The following is a 25,262-nucleotide window of genomic DNA, read 5'->3' as shown; positions in this document are numbered from 1 at the left end:
GAGAGTGGTCGAGAGTCCACAGCGCGACCTTAAGCCCCATGCTGCTGGCTGTGAGGATGCCTTAAATCATCTGCACTTTCATTGTTTGCTTATCTTAAACTTTCCCCCACTTTCCATGTGTTGCTTTGCTCTCCCCCTTTCAGCAGGGGAGGGCACGGCTGTGCTGCGGGAGGCTTCCCTGGGGCCCTCTGCAACTCATCAGCAGGGTGGCGACGACTGAAGCCATTTAATTGTTCTGTTTTCCTTCATTTCTGGAGCTTCTGAAGATCACCTCTGACTCAAAGAGGAATTTGAGTGCATATGTAAGGGCTTATTCTAAATTTTGACTTCCTGATGCAAGGCTGGTCACCTTGGGGGCCCTCAGCTGGCCTGCACTTGCCTTCCATCCATCCACCCTCACAGCAGGGTACTGGGGGGATCTGCTGGGACACATCAGGCACATAGCACTGTGGTCCCCTCCGCTTCCTAAAGCAGCTTCTCTGGGGCAAGAGAAACGCAAGCAGCCAGGGAAGGCTGGAGGAAATAGCACGCAATGCCTCACTTCTGACACCCCAAAGGTCAGAAACACAACAGGGCAGAGCATGCTTGTTCCTTCCCCAAGCCAGCTCAGGCCCTCGAACCTTCTTAGCAATGGCCGTGGAGTTAACAGCCTCACGGCACTGGTCCTCTGCTCCCAGCAGCCCTCTCACGATGGCTTTGCCTTAACAGACAAGCTGCTGATGTTAAACTGTGCCAGGACAGGTGGACAGCCCCTGGATTACCCCATCAACCCCTTCCCACAGCGCGCTTTCTTCTTTTCCCAGTGCACTACAGATGTGCCTGTGCCAGCACGGACTGCTCCTCCACAACACCCTGGGCTGTTGCTGTGCCTGGGACCCTCGATGCAAGCCCAGTCAACCCCGGAGCTGCAGGAACACCGATACAGCATCTGCTGTTAGTAAAGTCCCCGCGACTCCTTATACAACGGGTGCCCCGAGGATCAGTGACACAAGAGAGCGTATTAAGTCAAAAAGAACAGCCAAGAGTCAGCACTCACCCTCTGAGGAAATTAAAGCCATGTGCACACACTAGGAGGTTCCCATAGGCATCAACTTTCAGCAGGTTTCCATAGTGCGTATCAAACACCAGGCCTCTGTTAAGAAAGCGATTTAAGATATGAAGAAGCGAGCGTATTAAGCGGTGACCATTTTAATAGCAGTTCCTTCCAAATCAGCTCTAGAACAGCTTGCTCACTCGGTGCGGGGCATCAGAACAGAGCTGCTGTTATTGCACAGATGGGGTCCCGACTGTCCCTTTTACCGGGCTGCAGGCGAGCCACAAGAGCCCTGCGCTGCCAGGTGAAAGGCACAGCTATCTGCTCTCCATAGGCTTGAAAATGGAACCGTTTAACCCGGCAGAGGCTTAGCTCTGCACGTACCAGGGAAGACACGGGCCCCTCCCGCAGGGTCACGAATCTGACCCCTGTGTTTGTGGTTCCCTGCCAGCCCTGCTGGGCTGCAAGGAAGAACGAGGTGCGATAAAGGAATTTCTCCCCTCTTTTTCATTGCTCTGCCATGGGCAGAGAGAGATGGGGTGTGTTAACTATTGCACAAAATGCTTTGGACATTTCTGGTTCTAACTCCAGCAAAACTCTGTCTCACTTATCTAGCAGCTCGCACCTGGAGAACACAGCCTTCCCACAGAGACATCCCTTCTGTCCCCTCCCTGGGATGAAGGCAGTGGATTTAATGGAGTCTTCATCACAGGTTTGTGAAGGGCTACTGTCTTGTTACAGGCACGGGCAACAGTCTCGGTGTAAAACTCGCTGAGAGGAGGGAAGGAAGGAGGCTGCCAGACTGAAAACGGGAACAACAAGCCAATGGACCCTCTGGTCCGGTCTTATGTAAAGAAGCTCCAAAGGAGTCAAAAAAGCAAAATCCAGCAAAGGCACAAGTGGAAACAATGTAAAGGCGCAGAGTTAGACCAAAAGCCTTGTTTAAAACAAGCAATGTCCTTTTTACCTCTGCTACCAAAACACAAAATATAAGAATTTAGTAACTTTGCACCACTAACTTTGCTTTCGGCGTTTAATTCATCCAGACCAGTGAACAGGATCGGTCCCTCTTTTATTGCTATTTATTGTCAGCTTAATTTTCAGGATGTCTTATGCACCAGGAGACTATTAATTAATACCATTAAAGAAAAATGTCCTGAGACATTCTAGCAGCCTCGTGGACAGTAACGGCTCCTTCTCCCCTCGATTTTAACTCCCAATCCAATTGTGTCTCTACTGTCTTTGTTTTGAAAGGTTATTTTTGGTCCATGTTTTCAGCTGGCCTCTTTTCTTGCGCACTCCCTCTTTGCTGGCATGGATTCATGTGTGCGAAGGCCCTCCACGTACTGGAGCAATCTGCTCCCTTCCCCATGATCTGTGGTCAGCCACAGGCTTCACAGGCACAACTCTGAAAACCTGGCCTCACATATTGCCTATGAACTTTACAGAACAAATATTCAAGGCCTCGAGCAGGCTGGGTCGGTATCTGTTAGTCATTTACCTGGTAGGGAATGCAGGATCATACACAAAATTGAGCAGCTCATGAGGGTATCCAATGGAAACTAATCTTTCTACGGTCAGGTCAAATCCAAGAGATTCGTATTCAGGGGATTTATACACTGTACCAAGATGAGATTTCAGTTAGAAAATTTGAAAACAGCTAGGGGGTTAAACAAGAAGGCAGTTAAAAGTAATGTGCCCATTCACCCTCCTCCCTCCTCCACACCACACAGTTCCCTTCTTTGCTCCTGCCCTTCGCTGCCTCGGGTCCCCCAGCCCGCAGCCGCGCTGGGATTAGCTCATCCTCCAGGACTGCAGCCGAGCGGAGCCGCAGTTCAGGTTTCAGCAGCAGCGTGCACCAGATGAAACACCCATCAGTCTATCACAGCTCTGCACCAGGAAAAACATATTTCAAACCGCAGCTCCTCTCCCTGCAGTCCCCTTAGGCAGACGCACGAACGCTCCCTGTTCCACCTGCTCGGATCGGGTTTTGGTTTGCTGTGTTTTCTCCAAGCTGATGAAGAAACCAATAAATTTTGGGAACACATGTATTCATGGTTAGAAAGCCTGAAATTCATCGCTGCTGTGCTACTGTTACTGCTCTGGACACAATCCCAAAGCTTAGTATTGTCTCCAGATTTCACTTCAGGGGAATTTATGTTTGCTGCAGACTAAGTTAGCTTGAAGGTAGAGCTGTCAAGTTAACATACGATTTGTTTGTTAATAATACCATATGGTACTGTAAAAATCTGTTAGCTATTACCCTTGTGCATCAAAATGTTACTCTCTTAAGCAAGCTTACTGTTCTCAATTTTCAGAGGAGCTGCTTGCTCAGCTGGGACACACACCTTAGCTCAGTGCCAAACAAGTGGACTTGTTCACCAAGTCATTCCTGCCATCAAGCCCATCTTCTTCCTGCAAATGACCTTCCTGCGTACTGGAAATGTTACTGCTTAATCATTAAATTAACATTTAAAAGGAAATCGCTGTGTTTCTATGACAGATGGAAATCACCGTGTTTCTCTGACGGTGGTTCACATTTGCGGCGTGTCGCTGTCTTAAATTGGCCCTAAGATGTAACAAGGTCAAATACAGCCCTTGACTGCAATGAGGGTTACCATGGGTTCAACGGGCCCAACTGTATCAAACACTCGAATACTTCAAATTTAGCTGAGTCAAGAACAAAAATGTGCAAGTTACACGGTAAGCTTGTTAGAAGACAGACTGCTTTTCTGGAGAGAGATCTAGCACGTCTGTGGGCCTCACAATATATATTTGTACACATTATCTACACTGCCCAGGTAATCACCACCATATACATATATACTGTGGAATACAGAAGCTCAATCTGAGAGGAGAAAACAAATACATAAAATACTAGAAAAATACTAAAAAGGCAAGGGCTATAGAAGAAATGAGACTGTCAAAAGACTCAGACCATTGTAACCGTGACAGAGGGCTCCCATATCTCTTTATAACTTAAAAAGCACCAGAATCCTAAGAGTTAATTTTCCCCATTAAACTAACACCATTAAAAATGTAATAGGCAAACCCGTAATGTTCTTAAACAGATAACTAAAACCAATAAAACAGTTATCAAAATCTTCAAGCATTATTATACCGATGGCAAACATCAACAGCATGATACAACATTCAATGCACGTAGTCTCTTCTGTCCTTTAGGAAAGGAAGGGTTGATTAAGCTATAGATAGGAATAAGCAATCAAAAACTACAGCTAATGAAGAAAGCAGTGACTGACAAGGCAATTCTGGGGAGTGAGCTGGAGTTGGAGGGAGCAAAAGGCAGTTAGGTGATGAACAACATTGTGAGGGTGACACCAGAGCGTCATCTGGAAAAGGAATTCCTCTGATCCAGGACAGTAAGGCACTTCCCAGGGAAATCGGTAATAAATACACCTGCACATATTCTCCGAAGGCGAAAGCGCTGCAAAGCTCCCCATTATGTGAAGCAGCCTCCAGTCCCCGGCTCTGTTCATGAAGCCGCTGCACTCCTCCTCATTAGCTTCCTGGGAATTTGACCATGTTACCAACTCATCCATGAAATATCACTCCCAAATGAAACATTTCTCCAGGGAAACCCTGCTCTTTCTGAACTCACCAACCATGGTGATGCTGCCCAGACACAAAGAATCCCAAGGAACATGCTGGCATCTCCTCCGGACAAGCAGAAGTGGTTCAACAGCTCCAGCAGAGCCTCTCCAGGGAAACTGTAGGGCTTTCTGTTAAACAACCTATGCATCTTGTTAACATTCCACCAGAGAATGGCTGTGGTGGGACATGTGGCCACCTGCTCACAAAATGCCCTCACTCAGTTTCTTCCTTTTTGTAGCTGCCCCTCTGTCTTAGATTTATCACTACAGACCTCCTTTTAACTCTCAGAGTCTAAGGAAATAAGCCCAGGCACCAGCAGGACAAAAGCTGAAGAACAGGTATCAACCTCAGCCTTCATCAACTCAAGTCTCTCAACATCAACTCTGCAACAGGATAAATCTGAATGTTTCTTTTTGCAGGGTCAGTTCCTCCCTTTACCTCTCAAGCCCTAGATTTCGCTTCCTTGACGTCTCTTTCAATAAAACTAGACTATGAGCTCATTCATGCCTCGGACCCCCTTCCCTATTTTTCTACCACTCCACAATATCTGGAAAATGAGAGCCTTCTCCTCAATACACTAACTAAACAGAGACACGGGAAACCGGACTCCTGGAAACGGGAAAGGGACAACAAACGTTCTCCAGTTACCATCACACTTACTGCCCAAGATAAGCTTTCCTTTAATTAGACACACAGCTGGGAACAGACTGAGAGCTCCCTGAGCCCACCTTGACAGCACCCTACATCGCAGCACATGCTGCATCCATCGGGACCAGCCACAACCCACTGACATTTCTCGTAAGCCATGTGAATGCCTGTTTCAGTAACACGAGCTTCAGGCAAACAAACGATCCACCTCCTTCAGATCAAGTATGAACAGGCTAACGCTGCTGCAGCTACGGCAGCACATTCGGGGAAGATGCCCCAGTTACATGCATGACTGGACGAAAAAATGCATTTCAATACTGTACTCAGGGCTGGTTGCTCTCTCTTGTATCTTGTTTACTTTGGGAACCCGTGGGGAAAAAGAGTAGAGAGGACAGATCAGTATTTTTTTCTGCAGCTGCATAATGAACAAATAGTTTTAAACTTCCCTGGAACATCCACCTCCCTCAGACCTGGCTGCTGAGACCACAGCTGAAGATAATTTGCGTGCCATGGCGATGCCATGAATTCACCTATTTGCCATGCAGTGTCTCCTGTGCTCAGCTCTTTCAAGCCAGCTGAGAGGGGCCCCGTCTTCAAGCATCCCCAACTCTGTGACGGGTGAAGAGGCAGAGCCACGAACCCATTTTCAGAGCGCCCTTGCCCAATGCACACAGTACAACAGTGAAACCAAAGCACATGCTACAACTTACTCTGACTTCTTTTTCTCTTTCATACTACTTGATGGCCATGTCTATGCCACTATGCCAAGTCCCCAGCTCCAAAGGACCACGTTATTTTAATAGTCTGTAGTCCAACACAGGCAAATGCTTCAGCGGTGCAGGGCAATTGGCACCCAGCACTCGTGGATTATGCAACTGGGGCGGAAAGAAAACAACCAAAGGTTTAAAAAAACCAGAAGCCAGTTAACAGCATTTCAGCTTCCCCTTAATACCATCACCTGGCTTAACATTATACTATTGAAAGGTAAAAAGCAGTACCCCGGGAGTGAACGCTGCAAGCCTTCAGGTCTGTGATGAGTGTGGGCATCCCTGACACAGTACGTGCTAGGAGGGAAGCCGATCTGGAATGAGCAGGGGTTGTGCAGTAAGGTACGCAATTCTCATGCATTTGTGTCATTGTTTTTACCTTTGCTGCCAAGACACATACAGTAACATTTTATAGCCTTCCTGAAAAGGAAAAAAAAAAAAAAAAAAGAAAAAAAAAGAAAAAAAATCTCTACAGAGGCTCCAGCTTATGCAAAATGCTGCTGCCAGGATTTTAACTCACATGAGGCAGATGCAGATTCAGAGTGTCACTCCAGTCTTGACGGAGTTACACTGGGCTCCCCTGTTAAAGAAAAAAACCAGACTGATTTTAAAACTGCAACAGCTCTGTGCCATGTGGGGCTGTATCTGCTGGAGCTCTGTCCTCTGGTAAGCTCAGAAGCCGGCCTGGCAGCTATTCCAAATACACTTATAACTGATTTATAGAGGAGGCACAGTTGGTAATTGTGCATCCTGCAGGCAAAATTCTGTCCTCATACCCACAAAGCAGTCTTACATCAGGAGCTCAATGATAATTAGGAGGGAGAGGCTACAAGCCCATTGCCCAGGTGACACAAACCTTTCACATTTCTCTCAGACGCAGAGCAACTGGTTCAAGAAAGGGTCTCGTGCTCTTTTGGGGGCTTTGCCATTATTGCCCGTTCCTCAGTTGGTGACCGATGACTCCTTTCAGGGCACTCACTCTCTTTCACACCACAAAAGGCCTGCACGTGTCAGCGCAGGACACACGGGAGGGCGAGCCATGAGCTACTCTGGGAATGTGAGAAGAGAATTTTGCCCTACATCTGAAGGTGCTTGCAACGAAAGCCTCGCACACCGGGTCAGTCTGACGCAGCACATCTAAATTCAGCTGTATACGTTAACACGCTTACGCTTGGGCTTTTATTTGCAAAGCATTGAGGGAGAAAACGGTACCAAACCTGCACACAGTGCTGCCCCATACTGCAGCGCACTGGTTGGCAAGCACTCACAGTAAGAAGACCAGATCTGTTCTGCAATTTACAGAGTAATCAGGAATAACTCTGAGATCCAATTTGCACTAAATACAAAGTTGAATGAGTTGGAATGATGTTGCAAAAAAAAGGACCCACAGAAGAGCGCAGACCTCCTGGAAGGCTTCTCTGAAAGTAAGTGGTTAAAGCCTGTTTTGTTTCAAAACAAATAGCGGGGAAGGCTGCAGTGCACGGGATGGCTCTGTTTAAGCTGTGTGGAGGAGAAAGCCCTTCAAGGGCTGTCCATTTATTTTCTTGTTCCTCCGCCACACACACAAAGATTTCAAATTGAGGCAGGGCAGCGTCTCATTGAAGATGTAATGTGCTTTCTTCCAAGTCTTGACGATGCTTCTTACAAGCTAGGCACGGATCACAGGAGAGAAGCAGGACCTAAGGTTAGAGTAACCACCCCTTTTTGCACTGCTTCAGCCATGTCACTTTTGTGCGAGGTATTTGCCATCTCAAACTGCACACCTGCAAGCCAGTCCTGCCTAGCCATTTTATTTCCGACCACTATGGCCTTGGTGCTGGTAAAAGCTCTGAACTGAGAACAGTGACAACACACCGATTTCCCACACCACTGAGGCAGCTTTGAGGAAGCATCTCCTTATCGCCAGCACCCTGGTTTAGGCAGGGGAAGGTGAGCTTGGGAGGTGGCTGCAATAACAACAGAAGCCCGCAGAGCGAGCAGTTCCTCTGGGGAGAGAGGCAGGGCGAGGACGAAGTGATGACCTGAAGTCCCATTCACCCCCGCCTCTGTTTTTTTCCCCATCTGTCACTCTCTTTTGCCAGCATGCCCTCCTATGATGTCCTAGCACCTCCTGAAGGAGTTTCATCCCTTCCACCAGCCAACTCCTCGCCTGCCTTCCCTCCCAGCTGGAAGCCGAGAGCATCCCAGGGAAGGGTGCTCGCAGCGGCCCCAGAAACAGCCCCACGCTGGCAGGGGGCTTCACGGGAGCAGCTGCTCTCCGCAGCCGGAGCATCGCCTGCTCTGCTCCTTCGGCACATACCAGCTCGACTGCTTCCCCAGGCAGGCGCTGAGAGCACTGTCTGCGCTGCGGGCTTCCCCGTCCTTGGCCCTGGCCACCAAGAGTCTCTTGGGAACTGAAACACCTTAGTCTACCCACACTGCTTTGGCTGGCAGATGAAACTAACTGGCTTCTGACTTTCAGGTGTTCAGATAAGATCAGTATTTCTCAAACTAGGCGATGACCTCCTCCAAAGGGTTGCAAAAAGCTTTTACAAACACTCGATCTTCAGAAATTTTACCTGCTATCTGGGTTCTCTGGAGGTCACACAAAGAGAGATAAGCCAAAAGGTGGACAAATGATACAAGGGGTTTCACCTTTTCGCTGAAGCACAGGAAATGCAGCCCAATTACTTTGTCTTAAGTCTTGAAGAAACGAAAGTAAAATAACTAGAAACAGGTTATTTCAGTCGCTGCTTATTCCTCAGTGGGTAAGGCATGCAAATCAGGCAGTTAGGGACATACATGGACAGGTGGGTAGCTGGTATCCAGATTTATACATTTATACATTGTCTCAGGCACAACATGCATAATTAAGCTTGTGCAAATACATTTCTGAAATTACACAAACCTGACTTAAAGAGCAGGATCAAAGTGCTGCTCATTTTAAATGTTGATCCATATTCTGAATTGCACCACAAATAAACAATGCAAGTATGTATTAAAAATACATATATATCAATGTTGTGCTGATGAAAAGTGCTAAGCTAAAGCCTTGAGGACCAAGAACCCCTTTTACAACCCCATCCCTTATAACAGTACATCTATCTATGTTTCCTACCTCAACAAATGTCTATCAAATGAGATCCTAGACTAGTCCCAAAATAGGATAGATCTATCCCCAGAGCTCTCCATTCTGTCAACATCTCCTCTGCACGTAGCCCCAAAGCTGGGCATTTAGTGCCAGCTACCGCCAGGGTGTCTGTGACAGTCACCCCTCCACAACCAACACTATTTCACGCAAGCACCGAGTGCTCATCCCCTGGCACTTCTCATCACCTGACCTGCAACTCCAGCTGAGAATCCAGAGGGAAATAGCGAAAGACCAGTCCCGGAGGTGTTTGGGACACTGGACTTAATTAAAAAATAAACCCCACTGAAGCAACAATACCAATTAAACATAGTAGTACGTGCTGGGCAGGCATTGCACATACTGCCATAGTTTGAGGCAAGTTTGCTCAGCTGTTGGGCAAGAGGTTCTGAGGACCCCCAGAAGTAACCAGGCAGTGAAGGATGCCATCTGACCTCTATATACTGACCCTCCTTTCAGGGTATCTATTATCCTCATAAGCCATTGCAGAGCAATGCCAGTTTTCATACATGTAATTAGAAAAGAAGAAGATTTATGCTCCAGAATGCTAATGGCTTCAGCTGCTGTGTTACGGGGTCTTTTCTAACGAGGGGAGGTGGTGTCAGGCACTGCCATTGAAACATAACGAAAGGGAAACGGTAACATTTCAAGCTACGCTGCTCTGGATGTTAAAATAATGCATTGCTTACACAGGAAGGAATCTGAAATGTCATCTTTAAGTTTCGCACCTGGGTGTCAGCTTCTCTTCGGTTTTGACAGCGGAGCCAGACTGCTCAGCTCTGACGGGAGCCCAGACTCGCTCCTGGCTTGCACGGCCTGGCAGGGTGCTGCCATTTTGCACCGGAAACAAGGCAGAGGATTTTCTTTTCCATGAGAACTAGAAACCCTGCAGAGGCAGCTGTGCTGCGGGAGCCTCCGTACAAACACGCTCAGCTGGCTTGGCAATCCCAGGAGCGAGGGTAAGCACAAACCTCCAGCTCCCCTTGCCTTGCATTTCTCTTTCCAAAGACCTATCAAGCGTTATCTCAACTCCTGCCACGGCCGCTGCAGACATTGCACTTCGCAGCATCCTCACAGGGGACGAAGGGAAAAATGGATGCTCCTGTTTAAAGCCCCGGTTGCATACAGCACTGGTTTCCCTTCATCTGCCCACGTAAACACGTGCCTGCTATGTGCCTCCCTGCGTGCGGGGCAAGGGAGTCGTGCACGTTTGTGCTGTACCGACCTGGGAGCTCAGTCTCTGTAAACAAACTGACAAAGCGGTAAAACGTGCCTAATTGCAACCGCAAGAAATCCCAAAAGAAACCCATGGGACGACTCATATGTTTTCACTTAGGAACGTGGTGAATCACTGACTTGCCATTTGTTTATGGACTCAGCTGAACTGTGACCACGAAGGATTCGTCTACGGTCAAAACAAGTTGAAAACCAGCCAGGAACAGACCCCAGTCCTCTTGACTCTTGGGGTTTGATTTGAACTACTAGACCATAAATAAAAATGCACCGTATTACGCAAAGCAGAACTGTAGTATTTCGGCCTATATTTAAATTGAGTTTTCTTAGTACCACACAAACAAAATGGGTAGCAACAGTATGTTTTGTTTCTTTGAATTCACTCAATTTTTCAGTCTGGAATGAGAAGAAATTGCTGCCATATTGATTGTAACTTTCATTGACCCAAAGCAACCTTTTCAAACTGAGAAGCGTTCTGTGCAGTAGGACAAAGCTGAGCTGTAAGCGCACTTCAATATTTAATGCACTTTCTCTATTTCACTAGAAATTATTTAATTGTAGTGACCAGCAAATAAGACCTTGACAAAACCTCCAGGTGCGTCCCAGGATATTTTCATACACTTAACACACAAGCTGCTCTGCCGTGCATGAGCAGCCAGATCTTGCACTAAGCCTCTTGCGGCCACAGATGTTTTTGACAGCAAATCTGGTAACAGGAAGCAAGGCAAGAGTCACTAATCATCAGCGGGCTGATCTTTGGATCTGAGCTTCTGCGGCTCCCCAGCACCCTTTTCTGACAACGCTAAACACAGGGTTCCGTGTGGAAACCAGCGCACGCCTGTAGAGAAGCACAAAGGCTCTGCAGTCCCCAACTGCAGCAGTGCCCATAAAGCAGCTACGCACCCACTCCGCAGCCTGAGAGAGATGGAAAATTCCTCACCTCTAATGCTCCTGCAAACATCCCCAAGTGCACAGCACAGCTTTCAGCTCTAAAACCTCTAACCTGGAACCGTATCAGCTCCTATTTTCCCACTCTGTGTGCTAAAAGGATCTGTAAAGACAGGATTTGTTGGTGCTTTGAGGACTGACACAGTATTGAACGTTCAGCTTGGCTCTGCATTGCTGGGTCTATGCTTCAGGTTGTTTTTAGTGCTGCATTTCTACTTGTTTTAAAAACAAAAGTGTTGTCAAGTATCATCAGCTGTAACTCTTCCCAAAGCAGGCTTACTAGTGCTCTCATTGGTAAATTCCAGGTATTTTTAGCTTGCTGCTGCTGCACTTTGTTTGCCTTCAATGTAACAAAGATTTGGGCTGTTTGGATATGCCTCAGAGGCTGGCAAAGCAGAGCTTAGTGTTGGAAAGATTTCTTCTGCTGAATAAAAATGCGTGGCTTGAGGTAACAGCAACAGCACTGAGGTCCCATTTTGCATGTTGAGAGAAGCAAATCGGACAGACTCCGCGTTTCAAGGAAACTTCAGTTTGTCTATTTTAGTAGTTGGCATAACATTTCTTTGCACTGGAATAGTAATTTAAAGATGACTACACAGTCACCTGTTCTTTTATGGGAATTTTTTACTGTTTTCCTGACACGAGAGAATCTTTTTTTATGCTTAACAAGTGGCCTTCACAATTTACCTCTCTCGGATACAGCCCACTGGGAGACATAATCCCATACTGGAAATATCCCTGCATTTCCATGGAAACAAACTACTGTGCCAAAATACGGGCTTAGCTCTTCAATGAAGACTTCTGAACAGGGAAGAAATAGGTGCATGGACTTCATGTTCAAACATAATTTGCTAGCATCTAGAAATAAAAAGAAAATTACTTAAAGGTACAGTAGCCATTTATACACTATATCTAAGGCACTATTCAGGCGTATCAGTGTCCAAACAGATCCAGATGCTTATTTCTCTCCATATCCACTTAAGAGAGTGAGCCTCAAAAGCTCCACGCTTGTTTAACAGTGTGCACCTGGGCTTATACGTAGCACAAGTGCCCAAGCTGTCAAGAAGCCACATCCATAAGTTTTTTCTGCAGTGTGCTAAAATAAGGCATTCGCAAAGCAATGGCACACATGTGATCTCAGAGTTAAAGCCTTCTGTACTCTCAGCTTTGGTTCCTCCTACAGAGTAAGCTGCTGGTGTCATCACAAGGGTATTTGCAACTTAATAGTACTTCTGTTGTGGTATTAAGATTACTAGATAAGGGGGTCTATTAGAGTGAAAAATGCCTCCGTATTTCCATCCGTCTGGCAAAGACAAGAATTGGCTGTTGGTATACGAACAGCCCGCTGACCCAGCTTGGTGTTACTCTCATGTTTTTAAGAGCAAGAAAACAGAATATGGCAGCTTTTGAAACTCTTCCTTACACTGTGAAGACTTGTTCTTTCAGCAGCTTCTGTCTAACACGCTGATTCTTCAAGAATCCACAGACAGCGGATTAGCAGTTTGTCAGTCAGTGATTTACTGGGACGGAGCGAGCAACACATGCTTTCTCCACTCCTCGTTCCCAGCGCCAGCATGTGAGATCCCACAGCTCCAGACCTCGGTTTGCTCATTACACAGCTTTAAATGGTCAAACTCCGAAGAGCAGGGACGCAGAGAGAGCAGGGACAACAGCCACGCTGAGCACTGCGCTGGTATTTGAAAAAACATCCAGCTCAAAGCACGCTAGGAACGATTTATCTTCTCCATCTGCCTTCAGCTTGCAAACACTAATGGCTAAACCAGCCTCTGAAATCTGCAAAAATCTGCACCTGTTAAACTGGAAACGTGCAAATGTGAAAACACAGACAGCAGATGGGCAATAGTCAAGGCATCTCTCGTTTTCTGCTAGGGTGCTTTGAAGGCTACTGTAGTCACATCTACCAATTCCTTTCTCCAGCCACCACACCACTTCTGTATGGCACAAAGAACTGGGAAAGAACCAAAACTGCTCAGTATCTCCCCCAAAAAGCCTCAAAGCCAGGAGTCCATACACCATGATGAAACCAAAGACAAAGCTTTAACCTAAGCAGGAGAGCCTCATTAGAACATTTGTACTGGGGTCCAGCACCGATAAACAGGCGATAACAGCAAGAACAAGTATTTCTTTGTGGTTGCTTACATTACAAGCTCAGCAGCTTTCTTAAGTATTCAGTTCAATCCTTCATGTACAAAGCTCCCACATTTATACTTTGATTTTCATCTGTGCAATCCAGAATTTTTTTCATACAAGGTACAAATTCATTAGTCCCAGTTCGTAGTTGTGGAGACCAAAACACAGAAAACTGATACAACTCAGCTACAGTAAAAATACCAGCTTGATTGAAGAACCTGTTCTCAATTCAGCTGCCACCTTTTCTCCCAGATCGCACGCAGCAACAAGCCAGTCCTACCTTCTGGCTGAGAAGATCTTTTTCAGAGTCAACAGGTAAAGAAAAACATTTCAAAAATAAGATGTGGGTGTGAAAAATTTCCCTCTCCTCCAAACCACAAGGATGGCTTAGACACAAACGCCTACTTGAGGCAGGGGCAAAACCTGTTTATGCATATTGCACTTTGAAGTTGGGAAAGACTAAAGCTGGCTTTCCCATGTCTTTTCCCATGTGATGAGAAGGGAAATGCTACAGCTGAAAGCATAAGCAATTTTGCAATAAAATCTTTTCAGTGCACTAAATCTTGGCATTAAATTGGCAATGTTTCCAGGACACAAGCTGTATTCCAAACATATTATCTTGTATTAATCATATTTGCACACAATAAACAGTATTTTTCAAGCCTCATTTCCCTTTCTTTTTTATTGAAACGGTTTTCAGCAGCCAATGATAATTTTACTCCTGATTTCTGGAGAACGTGAAAGCAGCAGTGATGTAAGTACAGGAAAAGCATTCCAAATGAAAGCATCCTGCCTACTGATAATACATCTTCTCTACCTCAGGGATAGAAGATAAAACTTTCAACAAGGCTGTAACTTTTGGAGAAGGAGGGTAGACACAGAGGAATCTTTTCAAGCACGATTGAGTTTGTAATTCTCACTAATTCCCTCTCCATCTGCCAACGGCCCGGTGTGAAATTACAGCCACTTTGAGAACCCCACTGCTTTAGCCCTGCTCCTGTCAAGGGACGTCTATCCATCACCTCATTGTGCAACCTGTCCCGTTTAAGCCCTCGTAACGCCAAGGCCTCCTGCATTACTTGGATCCAGACCTACTAATTACAAGTATAGCTCACACTGAGAAGGAAGCAGCCAAATAAAAATGCTGTGTGAAACCAACCTCTCTCTGCTCTATCTCCAATGTATTTCCCAGGCTCAGGCGCGTGTTGCAGGGAAGACTCTCCACTGACACACCTTTATCTTTCTTCCTGCAGTTTGCAGTAAACACAAAACTGAAGAAGGCTGCGAATCTTTTGGATTACAGGCAATGTTTTCCTTTACCAAAGCATGGGCAGTTTTGACAGTACTAGTGTTAACAGGAAGGCAGACCAGAATCGTTACTGTCTACTGGTCTTGTAGCCAGCCAGGATGAATAAGCAAGAGATGAATCATTTGGATAATAAAAGAAACTACTATTTAGCAAACAAAAATGCAGCACAAAAGGACCCTCAAATCTCTCTAATTTAAGGATTTATACAGGAATTTTTCAAAGCGTCCCAGTCCTGCACTGACAGCAGGCACAACCCTTCAGGGGTATTTGCAGATCCTGGCAGAATGCCGTGGCTTTCCAAGGAGCAAGGGAACCCTGGGGAATCGGCATGGGCCTTGCTCCCTGGCTGGCAGGCGGCAAGGTCAGCGGCGGAGAACAAAGGGCTGCTGGGGTGACGGCTGCGCGACACCGCCGAAACTTGCCGTAACCTCTGCTAACAGCAAGGGCCGAAACAGCTGATGACTCTTGCTTGCCTCAAGCCCTCCCAGATTTTAAGCAGCAGCTACTTAGCTGTGCACACAAACCACAGTCAGATCCTGCTGTTCCTCCTGCTCCTTCGACTTTCCTCCCAGTAACACCTAGCTTAAAAGAAACATTCTTTTATGTACTAAATGCGATTCACTAAAACAAGGCAACCAAACAGACTGAATAGGAAGGGGACAGTCAGCTTCATATACACCGCAGATTCCTGAGCCTCTAGTATCAGTGTATCCAGCACATCAGCCCAGGGAGACTTGGGAGCTTCCATACATGTAGAAGATCTTATTCACCCCACGAGGATCCAACAGCAATCCTTGATGGGAAAACAAGGAATCCTGTGAGAGTTACTTCAATTTGCTTTCATTTTATTTTGAGCTCCCAACAGTCAAATTAATTCTAGCTGTAATCACAATGGCTACAAATTCAGCAATTTAATGTCCATAATTTCTCAGAAGAGAAGGCTAAAACCTTCAAGCTCTTTTCTTCAAGACAAAAAGACTTTGTTTGCCCAACCCACCCATTAACAGTCTTTCTCAACCCTATGCAAGGAAAGAGACAAACACAATGAGAGAACATGTAAGTTATTAACAAGAATTCAAAGTTTCACCTCATTTTGACTTGAAAGCCAACCAAATCACTGTGGCAATGCTGTATCAGACAGCCTTGAATTTTTTCAATTCTGAGTTCAGTGGCCCTTTAATTTAATAAGGCTAAGAAATACTACCCTATAAAACAATGCATGAAATCATATTTTATGTGCGATGTAACATGATGATACTGAACCTGCTGTCAGCTGGCAAGCTGGCATTCTCAGTCATGCTAGTAGTAGAACACATGATGACTGCAGCATGTGTGTAGTAGCTGTTACCATACACTTCAAAATGGAAATGCCACGTCTCTACCAAAATTAGATTCTTCTAGACAGAAAGCAGTCTTACTGTAAGTAGGTTTGTGTCCTTAAACTCATAAAGTACAACAAAAAAAAAAACCTGTCTCAAGCTTCTAGAGTTCAAAATAAGTCAAGTGATTCTGACTTCTCTGGTACTGAACCACCTCCTAAGCAAGAGTTTTGGTGCTGCCAGTGGCCACTGATTTGGGAAGAAGAAAGAAAGAAGAGTGACAATGTTTTCTTTTACTGACACCACAGCCTCCTCTTCACAAGATAGGTATCACAAGGTGTCCTAAAATAATCATTCTTCTTCTGACATGTCAAAGTGTATGACTGTCAGCTACAGGATGAATGTCATCAGTTTATTTCTGACGTGAAAGTTCACGACAGAGAGCAGGGAAAGGACATGGCATATCGTTTTTGGCAGGGTCAATGGCTCTGACTGCCCCCAATCACTGAATATGAAGATTGTGCTTGGGATATTTTTAAACAACTTCACAGAAAAGTGACTTAGCAGTATCTGAAAGTACAAATGCAGAAAACTAGATGAGGAGCTGATGACACTGGAGATGCTTCCGTTCTTCTTCCTTGGTCTATTTACACATCTTGAATGGTCTCCAGAAAGCTTCTGCTCAGTATGCACCATCTGGTACACAGATGTTAAATTACAGATAAACTAGCTTTTTACATTGTTTTTTCTTCTCTAATCTAAACAGTAGCATGCCCATGTGATATAGTGTGTAAGGGATAATATGCCCAGACAGAAAATACAACAGGGTCTAAAGAATGCACTACAACATGCTAATGTATAATACTTCACTTGCCCCACTTCTTCATTATAATTTCCAATTAATTAATTGTAAGCATAATCTTATTCTAACACTACACTCTTTAAAGCCCCTGCAATAAATAAGCAATTTTTCTTGGGTGTGACAGTTATATATAGCAAATAATGGTCAGGTAACAAAAGGCCACATGGAGAAGAAAGGGTGACTCTGAGACATAAGACGACAAACAGGTAATTTTGTATGTTAATTTCCCAATTGAGTGAACAAAAGGGAAATAGTACTTACCAGGCATAATGCTTTTTATCTACAAAAAGCCTTCCAACCTAATTACATTCTCACAATTCCTTGTAAAATGATCTCCAACTATTATCTCTCTTGTACCATGCAAGAAGTCATAGGACAGCCGCTTACCCCAGTGCGGTCCAGATTTCAAGTTTCTGCTCAGACCACATCTCATTTCTTTTTCGTCACCATACCCTGTCACTCAATTCCCCTGAATGCACCAACTTTGCCCACTGCACTGTAGCACTGTCATCTTCCAGCCTGGGAAGCCCCAGGTTTCCATGTCCCTGGTTACTGTTTTAGGATGCTTGAAACATCCTCGTTTTTTCCTCTCATCAAACCAAGCATCATTTTGTGGATAACAACACATTTGCTCTGTGTTTACAGGAACAAGCAACACTTGAGCAAAATGAACAGTCGGAGAAGTGAGGACAGTGCTGAAGCTCTCCTTCTGTCAGGATGAAAGTTAGCAACAGGCTTCGTGCTCCACGCCAGCCCCACTGGGATCACCTGAGTCCTTGGGAAACGCCACCGGTTTGTGAAAGGCACAGAAGCTTTTTTTCCGTTACAGAAGTGAAACCCACAACTTTTTTTTTTTTTAAGCATTTGTTCTTGAACAACTGTTTTACGCCCCCCTTAAAGGCACTGCCACAAGGCTGTCACAGCTGGGAAACACAAACACCGAAAACATGCGCCTGCAGTCAGATCCAGCACAGATTAACAACGATACATTTCATGACTTAAAAAGTGGCAGGAACTTTATAAACAGATGTATAAATAAGGTGTTGAACCACCAAACCTTTTATATATAACTACTGCCTCGTGGATAACTGCTTGAAAGACCAAAAGCAAGTGATCAAAATATAAACTGCAATTAACTGCCACAGCCCCCAAAACTGCCCCTTGCAGCGTTGTGTTGAACCATGAGCCCATGGAAACCTTCCTGCCCTTCGCTTAGCCACTGACCCCGGCTCCTGTGACCCTCGCACTGTCCCTAGCCACATTACTCATCTCTCATTCCTTCTCAGCAGACATGGTAACTAGATGACCATAATTGACATACTGCATTAACCTATTATTAGGTGACTCTAACACCCTACCTCACATTTTCCCAGTTTATATTCACAACAATTCTAAATTGAAATATCAAGGGTGATAGCAACTTTTTATCCACAACCTTGGACGTGGTAATGAGAAAGAAGGCAGGGCTGTACATGACATCCCCAGTCACAGCCTGCATGATACTATGACCTAGGAAAGTAGAAGTGGGCTTTTTATCTCTTCCTTCCTTAAAATACGTAACATCATGCAAGTCTGATTATGCAGAAAACGTTAACTTTACCCCCCCTTCATCAGAAGTCTCAGAGAACTTGCCTGTCGAGTATCTGAAAGATGGAGAAGTCATGCAAAAAATTTTATGAAACTGAAAGGTCTTATGCAACCTCCCAAAGCCTATCTGCCATAAAGAATGGGGAAAGCTTTCTAAATTAACTTGTTCGGCTGACACAAGACACTCCCCCTGCCTTGCCTCTACTCAAAATGAGTCACTGATGCGGCCAGAGGAGGAGTGGGAAAGAGGAAAACCTATTCAAAAATGACCCTCCCAGGACACAGGAGAACCTGCTGGCTAAAGGTGTAGCCTGCCACATGCACCAAGGGTAAAAGAAATCACCTCGCTATTCAAAGCCAAGCTTGCACCAGGGGCAATATCAAAATGTAGTGGAAACTAAGGAAGCAACTAGACTTATTAAGCTTTGGTTTCCTTGACACCCCTAATCACTTGAAACTGTACTACAGTAACATGGCTTGTGACCAAATACAGCTTGCAGATAACAAATTCAAGGGAAACACCTAAAATTAAGTGCAATGAATAGTAAACGATATATTTGCTAATAGAAGCAGCACCTGCTAACTGGACTGGCTGTCCAGTAACTGGTTTTTGCTTAACAAGAGGCAATACTCCAAACTATGTCCAAAACATGGCAAAAAACCCAAGAAGATACTCACCAGCAAGTGTATAATCCATATCAAAACCAAAGCACTTTATCTTTTCCATGGCTAAACTTCTGTTTACAAAGACCCTGTAAAGAGAAAAGAAATAAAGCCATAGGTATGAGCATTTTCAAAATAATCATGGTTTAGAACAAACACGTGCTGTCAAGCTGTCAGGATGCCTGGCTCTCTTAGGTCAAAATCAGAAAACATACCTGAAAACGGAGGCATGTTTCATTTTTTGCAGTGAGTTCTCCTGAAGCAAAGCCATGACTTTGCAGGGTTATTCTAATTATTGGTATGCTGTCTAAAGACATACACGCATGCATGCACACACACACAGGGCTTTGCATGTGACCTGCAAAAATTCCTAAGAATAGAAGTGCAAAATCTCCTGAAGCAGAATTCAGAGCTCAAGTGAGAGGAAACTGGAAGCAGAGGATGGGAAGCAATACAATTTGCTTGATTAAAACAAATTATTACAAAGAGGTAACAAGGAAAGGAAAAGAAAATAACATTTCTGTGAATAAACTCATAGCATTTGAGCCCTCTTTGGAACTATATCTGGAATTTCAAAGCAAAACTAAGCAGATCCATTTCCACATTTACATCAATAGCATTAAAAACATTTAATAAAGCTATGAAAAACAGCGACTGAGATAAACTTTCATCTACAAGAATATGCTATTCCTATTGTGAAAATTTTTCTTTTATTTATAACTCCCCTGCAACTCCTCAACAAAATTGCTATTTTTTAAATTCCATTTTTACTACTAATGCTTATTGCAATGAGAATCTAAGCTGAATAATTCCAGGCCCTTTTCGATGACAGCTTTTTAATACACCACATTCAATTTAGTTCAAGTAAATAACATGGTAAAGAAATAGGTCAGATAGAATACAATACAACAAAAGCTTTTCTTGCTCCCTATTCCAGCTACTACAGTAACTAAGCTGCCTACATTTCTCCAGAACTTCAAACCATATAGCAGATCTGTAATTCAACAAGACTTCTCTCCACCATCTGTCTTATCTGAACTTTAAGAATGAAGGTCAGAACTCGGCTGCGGGATGGAAGCTGAGCTTCTCAACACCGATCTCGGACAGAAATCCCACGTACTGCTCGAGCTGTGATGCGGAGACAAAATTCTCCCGTATCAGAAAAGTCCCAGAGCCTTCACCTGTACTCTGATTTCAGTACGTGAAAATTCTCCAAATCTTTAATAAGTGCATTGCCCTCAGCTGAGTAATTATCCTCTTAAAAACTGAAATCGGCAGCACTGCCGCGTAGGAGGAGTGGCACAGGGACAGCAATGGAGACGGCAAGTGCAAGACCAAGCACTCGTACGTTCTGAAAAGCTGAAAGAAACCCCTGGGAGATTCTCCTCCGCACGCACGCTCTGGGCAGGTGGCCGGCATCGCGTGCCCGTTCCACTGCCCGTGTCAATCCGCCGCAGCTCGAATTTTAACAGCAAACTGCTAACATCAAACTATCGCACTTCTATGCAAGTCGTCTTACCTCATCTCTCACCGATGTGCTCCTTGTTTAGTTCGCAGCAGTCTGATTCATCTACTTGTCTGAATCATATTACACAATTCCTTTAAAACCTCCCTAGTACCAATGCGATTTTGCTTGGATCTGATTTGACTTCAGAAGATCATTATGCCTGAACCAAGCCTTAAAGTACTGTATATCTTCTTGGACAGCGTTCTAGAAAACACATCTGTGGCTAATTTAACCAGTCACTGGATATGGTTGTTGTTCCACACAAATCCACTTGGAATACAGTTTCTCTGGCAATAGTATACTTTCCCCCTAACCTCGCACACTCTCTCTGGGAGTCACAGTTTCCTGGCAAAGTGCCTGCCTTTGACAATGGGGTGGTGTGGAAAAAATGGAAACTGGTAAAGAAATGCCTTTTGGAAATATGAGATGGGATCGTAAATCACTACAATTCACTCCTGAAATAGCTGGCTTTCGAGTAGGTGGAGCAAATTATCCGAATCGGCAGTTTGAATCCGTGTTTGTCTTCTAACATGGAGATAGCTCTGATTCACAAGAGACCAACGCAAAATGCTGTTTGGTACTAAACACAGCCTCATACTTTGTGTAAGTATGTTCTGTTGCTGCCGATGCCAGGAAGCATTACTTGCTAGCTAATTCAAGTGCACGATTTCTGATCTCATGTTTGTGCAGTTTGCTTCTGAAAGAGCTTTAAGAAGAAATAACATTCCTCTGGGAGATGCTAGCAACATTTTTTGTCCGACCTGCGGAGTCCAATTTTGTTCTTGCCTTTGGGCTTAGCCCCCAGGGCGTAGTTTTCCATCCTGCCGAACAGGACAGGAATGGGAAGGGAAATTTAAAGAAGCTCAGAAGAGTGTTTCGGAATTGCAACATTTGGGAACAGTTTCCCAAATGAGGACAAGAAACAAGCACTAAGAGGGAGCTGAATGCGCTTATAAAACGGGTAATACGACAGTGCCTGCGAAAGGCGAAAACAAGGGAGCTGTGACCCAAGAGATCTCTTCCAGTCCAGCCTGCCTATGTTTAGATGATGACAACACCAAACTGACCAAAAACCGTGGAAAGCTCTCTAAGCCTCTGACATTTTTTTCATTGCTTGCTTTCGGAGTATTTACAAACTGAACCCCAGGGACTAAAAAAAAAAACCAAACCAGCACACGTTGATACTGTGGATCTGGAAAAGTTTACAGAAGGCAATAAAACGAACAACATCTATTAGCATATTTTTGTTCCAAAGTAAGTCTTATGATAAAAACATGAAAATTACTATTCCAGCCCCCTCTTGGTAACAGCTGGTGAAGATCTCTCCTTCTCCATCAACTCGTAAATATTGCCCATGACCTAGAAACCATGGCAGGGTCTAATCATGCCCCAGCAGCACACAGGACCTGGCAGATTTCAAGGCATCCTACCAACCGATTTGACGTGGTAATTACTTCATCCACCAGTGCTGGAGTGAAACAGAGCAAATATTTTAAAAAGCTAAAGAAGGCTATTACACAACATGTTCAGGACAGGAAATGAGAACACTTTAATCAATTCAAACTTGGATATGTCTTGGCAGATTAAATGGCAGACTAAACAGTGGCAAAAAAAACTGGAACCTTCTCTTGTGAAGGCCCAGCCAGATACTGGGTTATTTTGCAGGCACTCAGGACCTCAACTTTAAATCCCGATAAAGGAAGATGTCTCCCACGCACAGTGCCCCCCTAAGCACAAGGGGCTAAGTAGATACTTATTACTATTTACTCCCAGAAGCTGACCAGCTTAATTCAGGGGGTTTACTCAAAGTAGTAAATATGTGCAGCATCCTAGAAACTAAAGATAAAAGTTGAGATTAAATCATGACAGTTTCTGGGAAGAGCCAGGTGCTTAGCCCATTTCAAAGCTGTGCTTAGATCCTAATCGAAGGTACGCTCAGCCTGATTTCAAGAATACCTGGTCAAATGTGTCTGTTGGCATCGTAGCATCTCCACAGAAGACACGGTACAGAGAAATGCCACGAGCTGTTTTTAATGACTACAAAGCACAACCAACGTTAAGACTCTAAGAACCCCAACCAGCTGAGAGAAAAGATCCTCTGGTCTCTAAAGGAAAGGATCAGATGACAAGGTTTTACAGCTCATCCAGATAAACAAAAATCAAAGAAGCTTCCAGATTACAAACAGTCAAGATAAAGTCAGAATAAGAGGAAAACTAAAATCACCCAATATTTTTAGACAATGAAGTTTTAATCTAGAATAATTTTTTCACTTGCTAGCATCAGAAGAAATCACACTTTCCCTTCTCCTGATTTTGTTTCCATTCAGAAAAGGATAGTTTTGACTAGGAGCGCTGGAGTTAAAATTTAAGCTGATTAAAAATTTAACAGCACTGTCAGTAAGACAAATCAAACTGCAGGCACAGCGTGAGAACACTCTCTCTGTTCCTTGCGCTGAGAGGCAGAGGTGGGTATCGCCTAAACCCAACTCCCCAGCTCCACGCCTGTCTGCAGCCAGAGCATCTCCTTGGACGGGACATTGCCTTTCATCTTTCCTTCCTGATGAAAAACCAAGCTTTGTAATTCTGCTTTGAGGAGTATCCCTGTGAACCTCCCACAGTTTTGCACTCCCTGTGCGGCGTGGCACGAGCAGTCCAAGGTGTCGGTGCTTGTGGGGAAGCTGACAGAGGGACCATACCCAGCCCCACCGGCTCCCCGAGCCAGCACTCGGCACCGCTGGCAGTGGGGAGGCAGCAGCCCGGTGGCTTAGCCTGGCACAGATCCAACCTTTAAAAAAATGGACTTGAGGAGCTGTTTAAGGGAAACCACGAAGCACATTTCCTCCCTAATGAGCTCCTCCTCAAAGATTAAACCCTGCAGCTTGGCCACAGCAGAAGGCTTTCAGCGATGACAGTATTTATTTTCTTTTTGAGCTCTACGAATTGTGCTGGATAAGAGAAAAATGTGTTGTATTGCAAGGAAGGAGGAACTGCTGAGTGTGCATAAAGGGAGTCACGGAGCCCTGATGCCCTCAACACTGAAATTCACAGTCCTTTATATCTATACAAGAGAACTGATCTCGGTTTTGTTACTGTTCTTGTCAATCAATTCTGAGGCAGGACCCTAAATCCCAACTCTTCTCAAGTAACACAGGAGAGGAGCGAATGCAGAGAGGGAGAAATGTTTTTATTTTATTTGTGCAAAATCTCAAAAGCATTCTGTGCATGTATAACATTCTCGTAATACGACCGGCAAAATAAACAAAATGCACAGAATTATACAACTAAGGAGGAGCTTGGCACATGGCTCACAGCTCCTCAGAGCGAGAAAATGAAAACGAATGTGAGGCAAGGTTTCTGGAACAGAACACCTTCACAATCATTTTCTAAATGTGTCTAGAAATACCTTGCAGCAAGAAGCATTCTTTGTCAGGACAGTATGTTTCACTGGAAATGAAATACATACAAAGAAACTTGCAACAGCACTGAGTGGAACAGCAAATACAGTGGGAGCCAGCTGAGCACGGCCTAAACCTAAGTTTAAAAAGGGCTGTGGTGGACAGCTGGGCTTGAGCCAGCCACAGACCAGGGACTACCTAGCCAGAAGGCTCAGATTGCTGCTTCCTCAAAGTTTAGGCACTTTGGTTAATCTTCACTTTATGGACAACTTCCATGTTTTAATAAGGTAGAAGAGTTAAAAAGAAATAAGAGTGAACTAAATGGATTAGCTTTTAATAGCCTCCCATCTCCAAGTTCTCCACGGCCTCTTTAAGAAGGCTGATAATGAAAAAAAAATCCCACTACTCTTACGACAACTGGATGTTCTTGGTATTACTAGCTAGTCCCCAGACATTGTGTGGCTGGGGGAGATGTCTCACTACATGACTTTATAGTTCTGGTTACAAGTGACTTCCATCAACAGCAGTGAACTCAGATGAATCCCCCCCGACCTTACTTTTCTGGCACAAATCATGTGAGCAACCTTAAGAAGATCCTGACATACATCGGAATGTCTTGTCTTTGGGTGCTGGATACTTTGGTACCTGTCTTAGAGGGATAAGAAAGAAACTGTTTGGAACTACTAAAACCAATGTAATTGTTCTTTCACTGAGTCTTGCTTCTTTAGGCAGCTAATGACCGTTCCATATATTATTATTTATCATACCATTTTGATTTTTTTTATAATGTTAGATTTTCAGACTTCCATTTTATTCCTTCTTTGACTGAAGAGGAATATTCTGACAGGTCAGTATGTTTGTAACCGTATTTAGAGATAGTGTTTGGGCTTGAGATGACTTCAGGCAGATGAAACAGTATCAGGGAAGACAGAAGAATGGCATCAAAATTTCCTGGCCACTTCTAGTAACATTTCTAAGGTAGTGCCCTGCAGTTTCACAAGACTAACCGTCCTTGCACAATTATAGTGACATAAAACTGGAAAATCAGGTTACAAGTGGAACTCAGAAGTCTGATGAGGCTGTATGCAGAAACACGGCCAT

At 44.6% G+C, this 25,262-nt stretch overlaps 1 protein-coding gene across 2 annotated transcripts in view; it reads right to left on the bottom strand.

Moving 5' to 3' along the window:
• The window catches only part of NT5C2 (5'-nucleotidase, cytosolic II), a 42,592-nt gene that overhangs the window by 11,411 nt on the left and 5,919 nt on the right, over positions 1-25,262 (bottom strand). For both annotated transcript variants that reach the window (XM_035893648.1, XM_009638070.2), the window contains 3 exons: positions 19,275-19,348; positions 2,535-2,652; positions 1,037-1,132 (listed from right to left, as the gene is read on the bottom strand). In XM_035893648.1, the coding sequence (XP_035749541.1) occupies positions 1,037-1,132; positions 2,535-2,652; positions 19,275-19,348 (288 nt within the window). The remainder of the gene's footprint in view (positions 1-1,036; positions 1,133-2,534; positions 2,653-19,274; positions 19,349-25,262) is intronic.

This window comes from Egretta garzetta, unplaced genomic scaffold (assembly GCF_000687185.1).
Source record: "Egretta garzetta isolate BGI_Z169 unplaced genomic scaffold, ASM68718v1 scaffold135, whole genome shotgun sequence".
In the NCBI taxonomy this organism is placed as follows: Eukaryota; Metazoa; Chordata; class Aves; order Pelecaniformes; family Ardeidae; genus Egretta; species Egretta garzetta.
The sequence above is the reverse complement of the archived record's forward strand: the minus strand, read 5'-3'. Positions and strand labels throughout refer to the sequence as shown.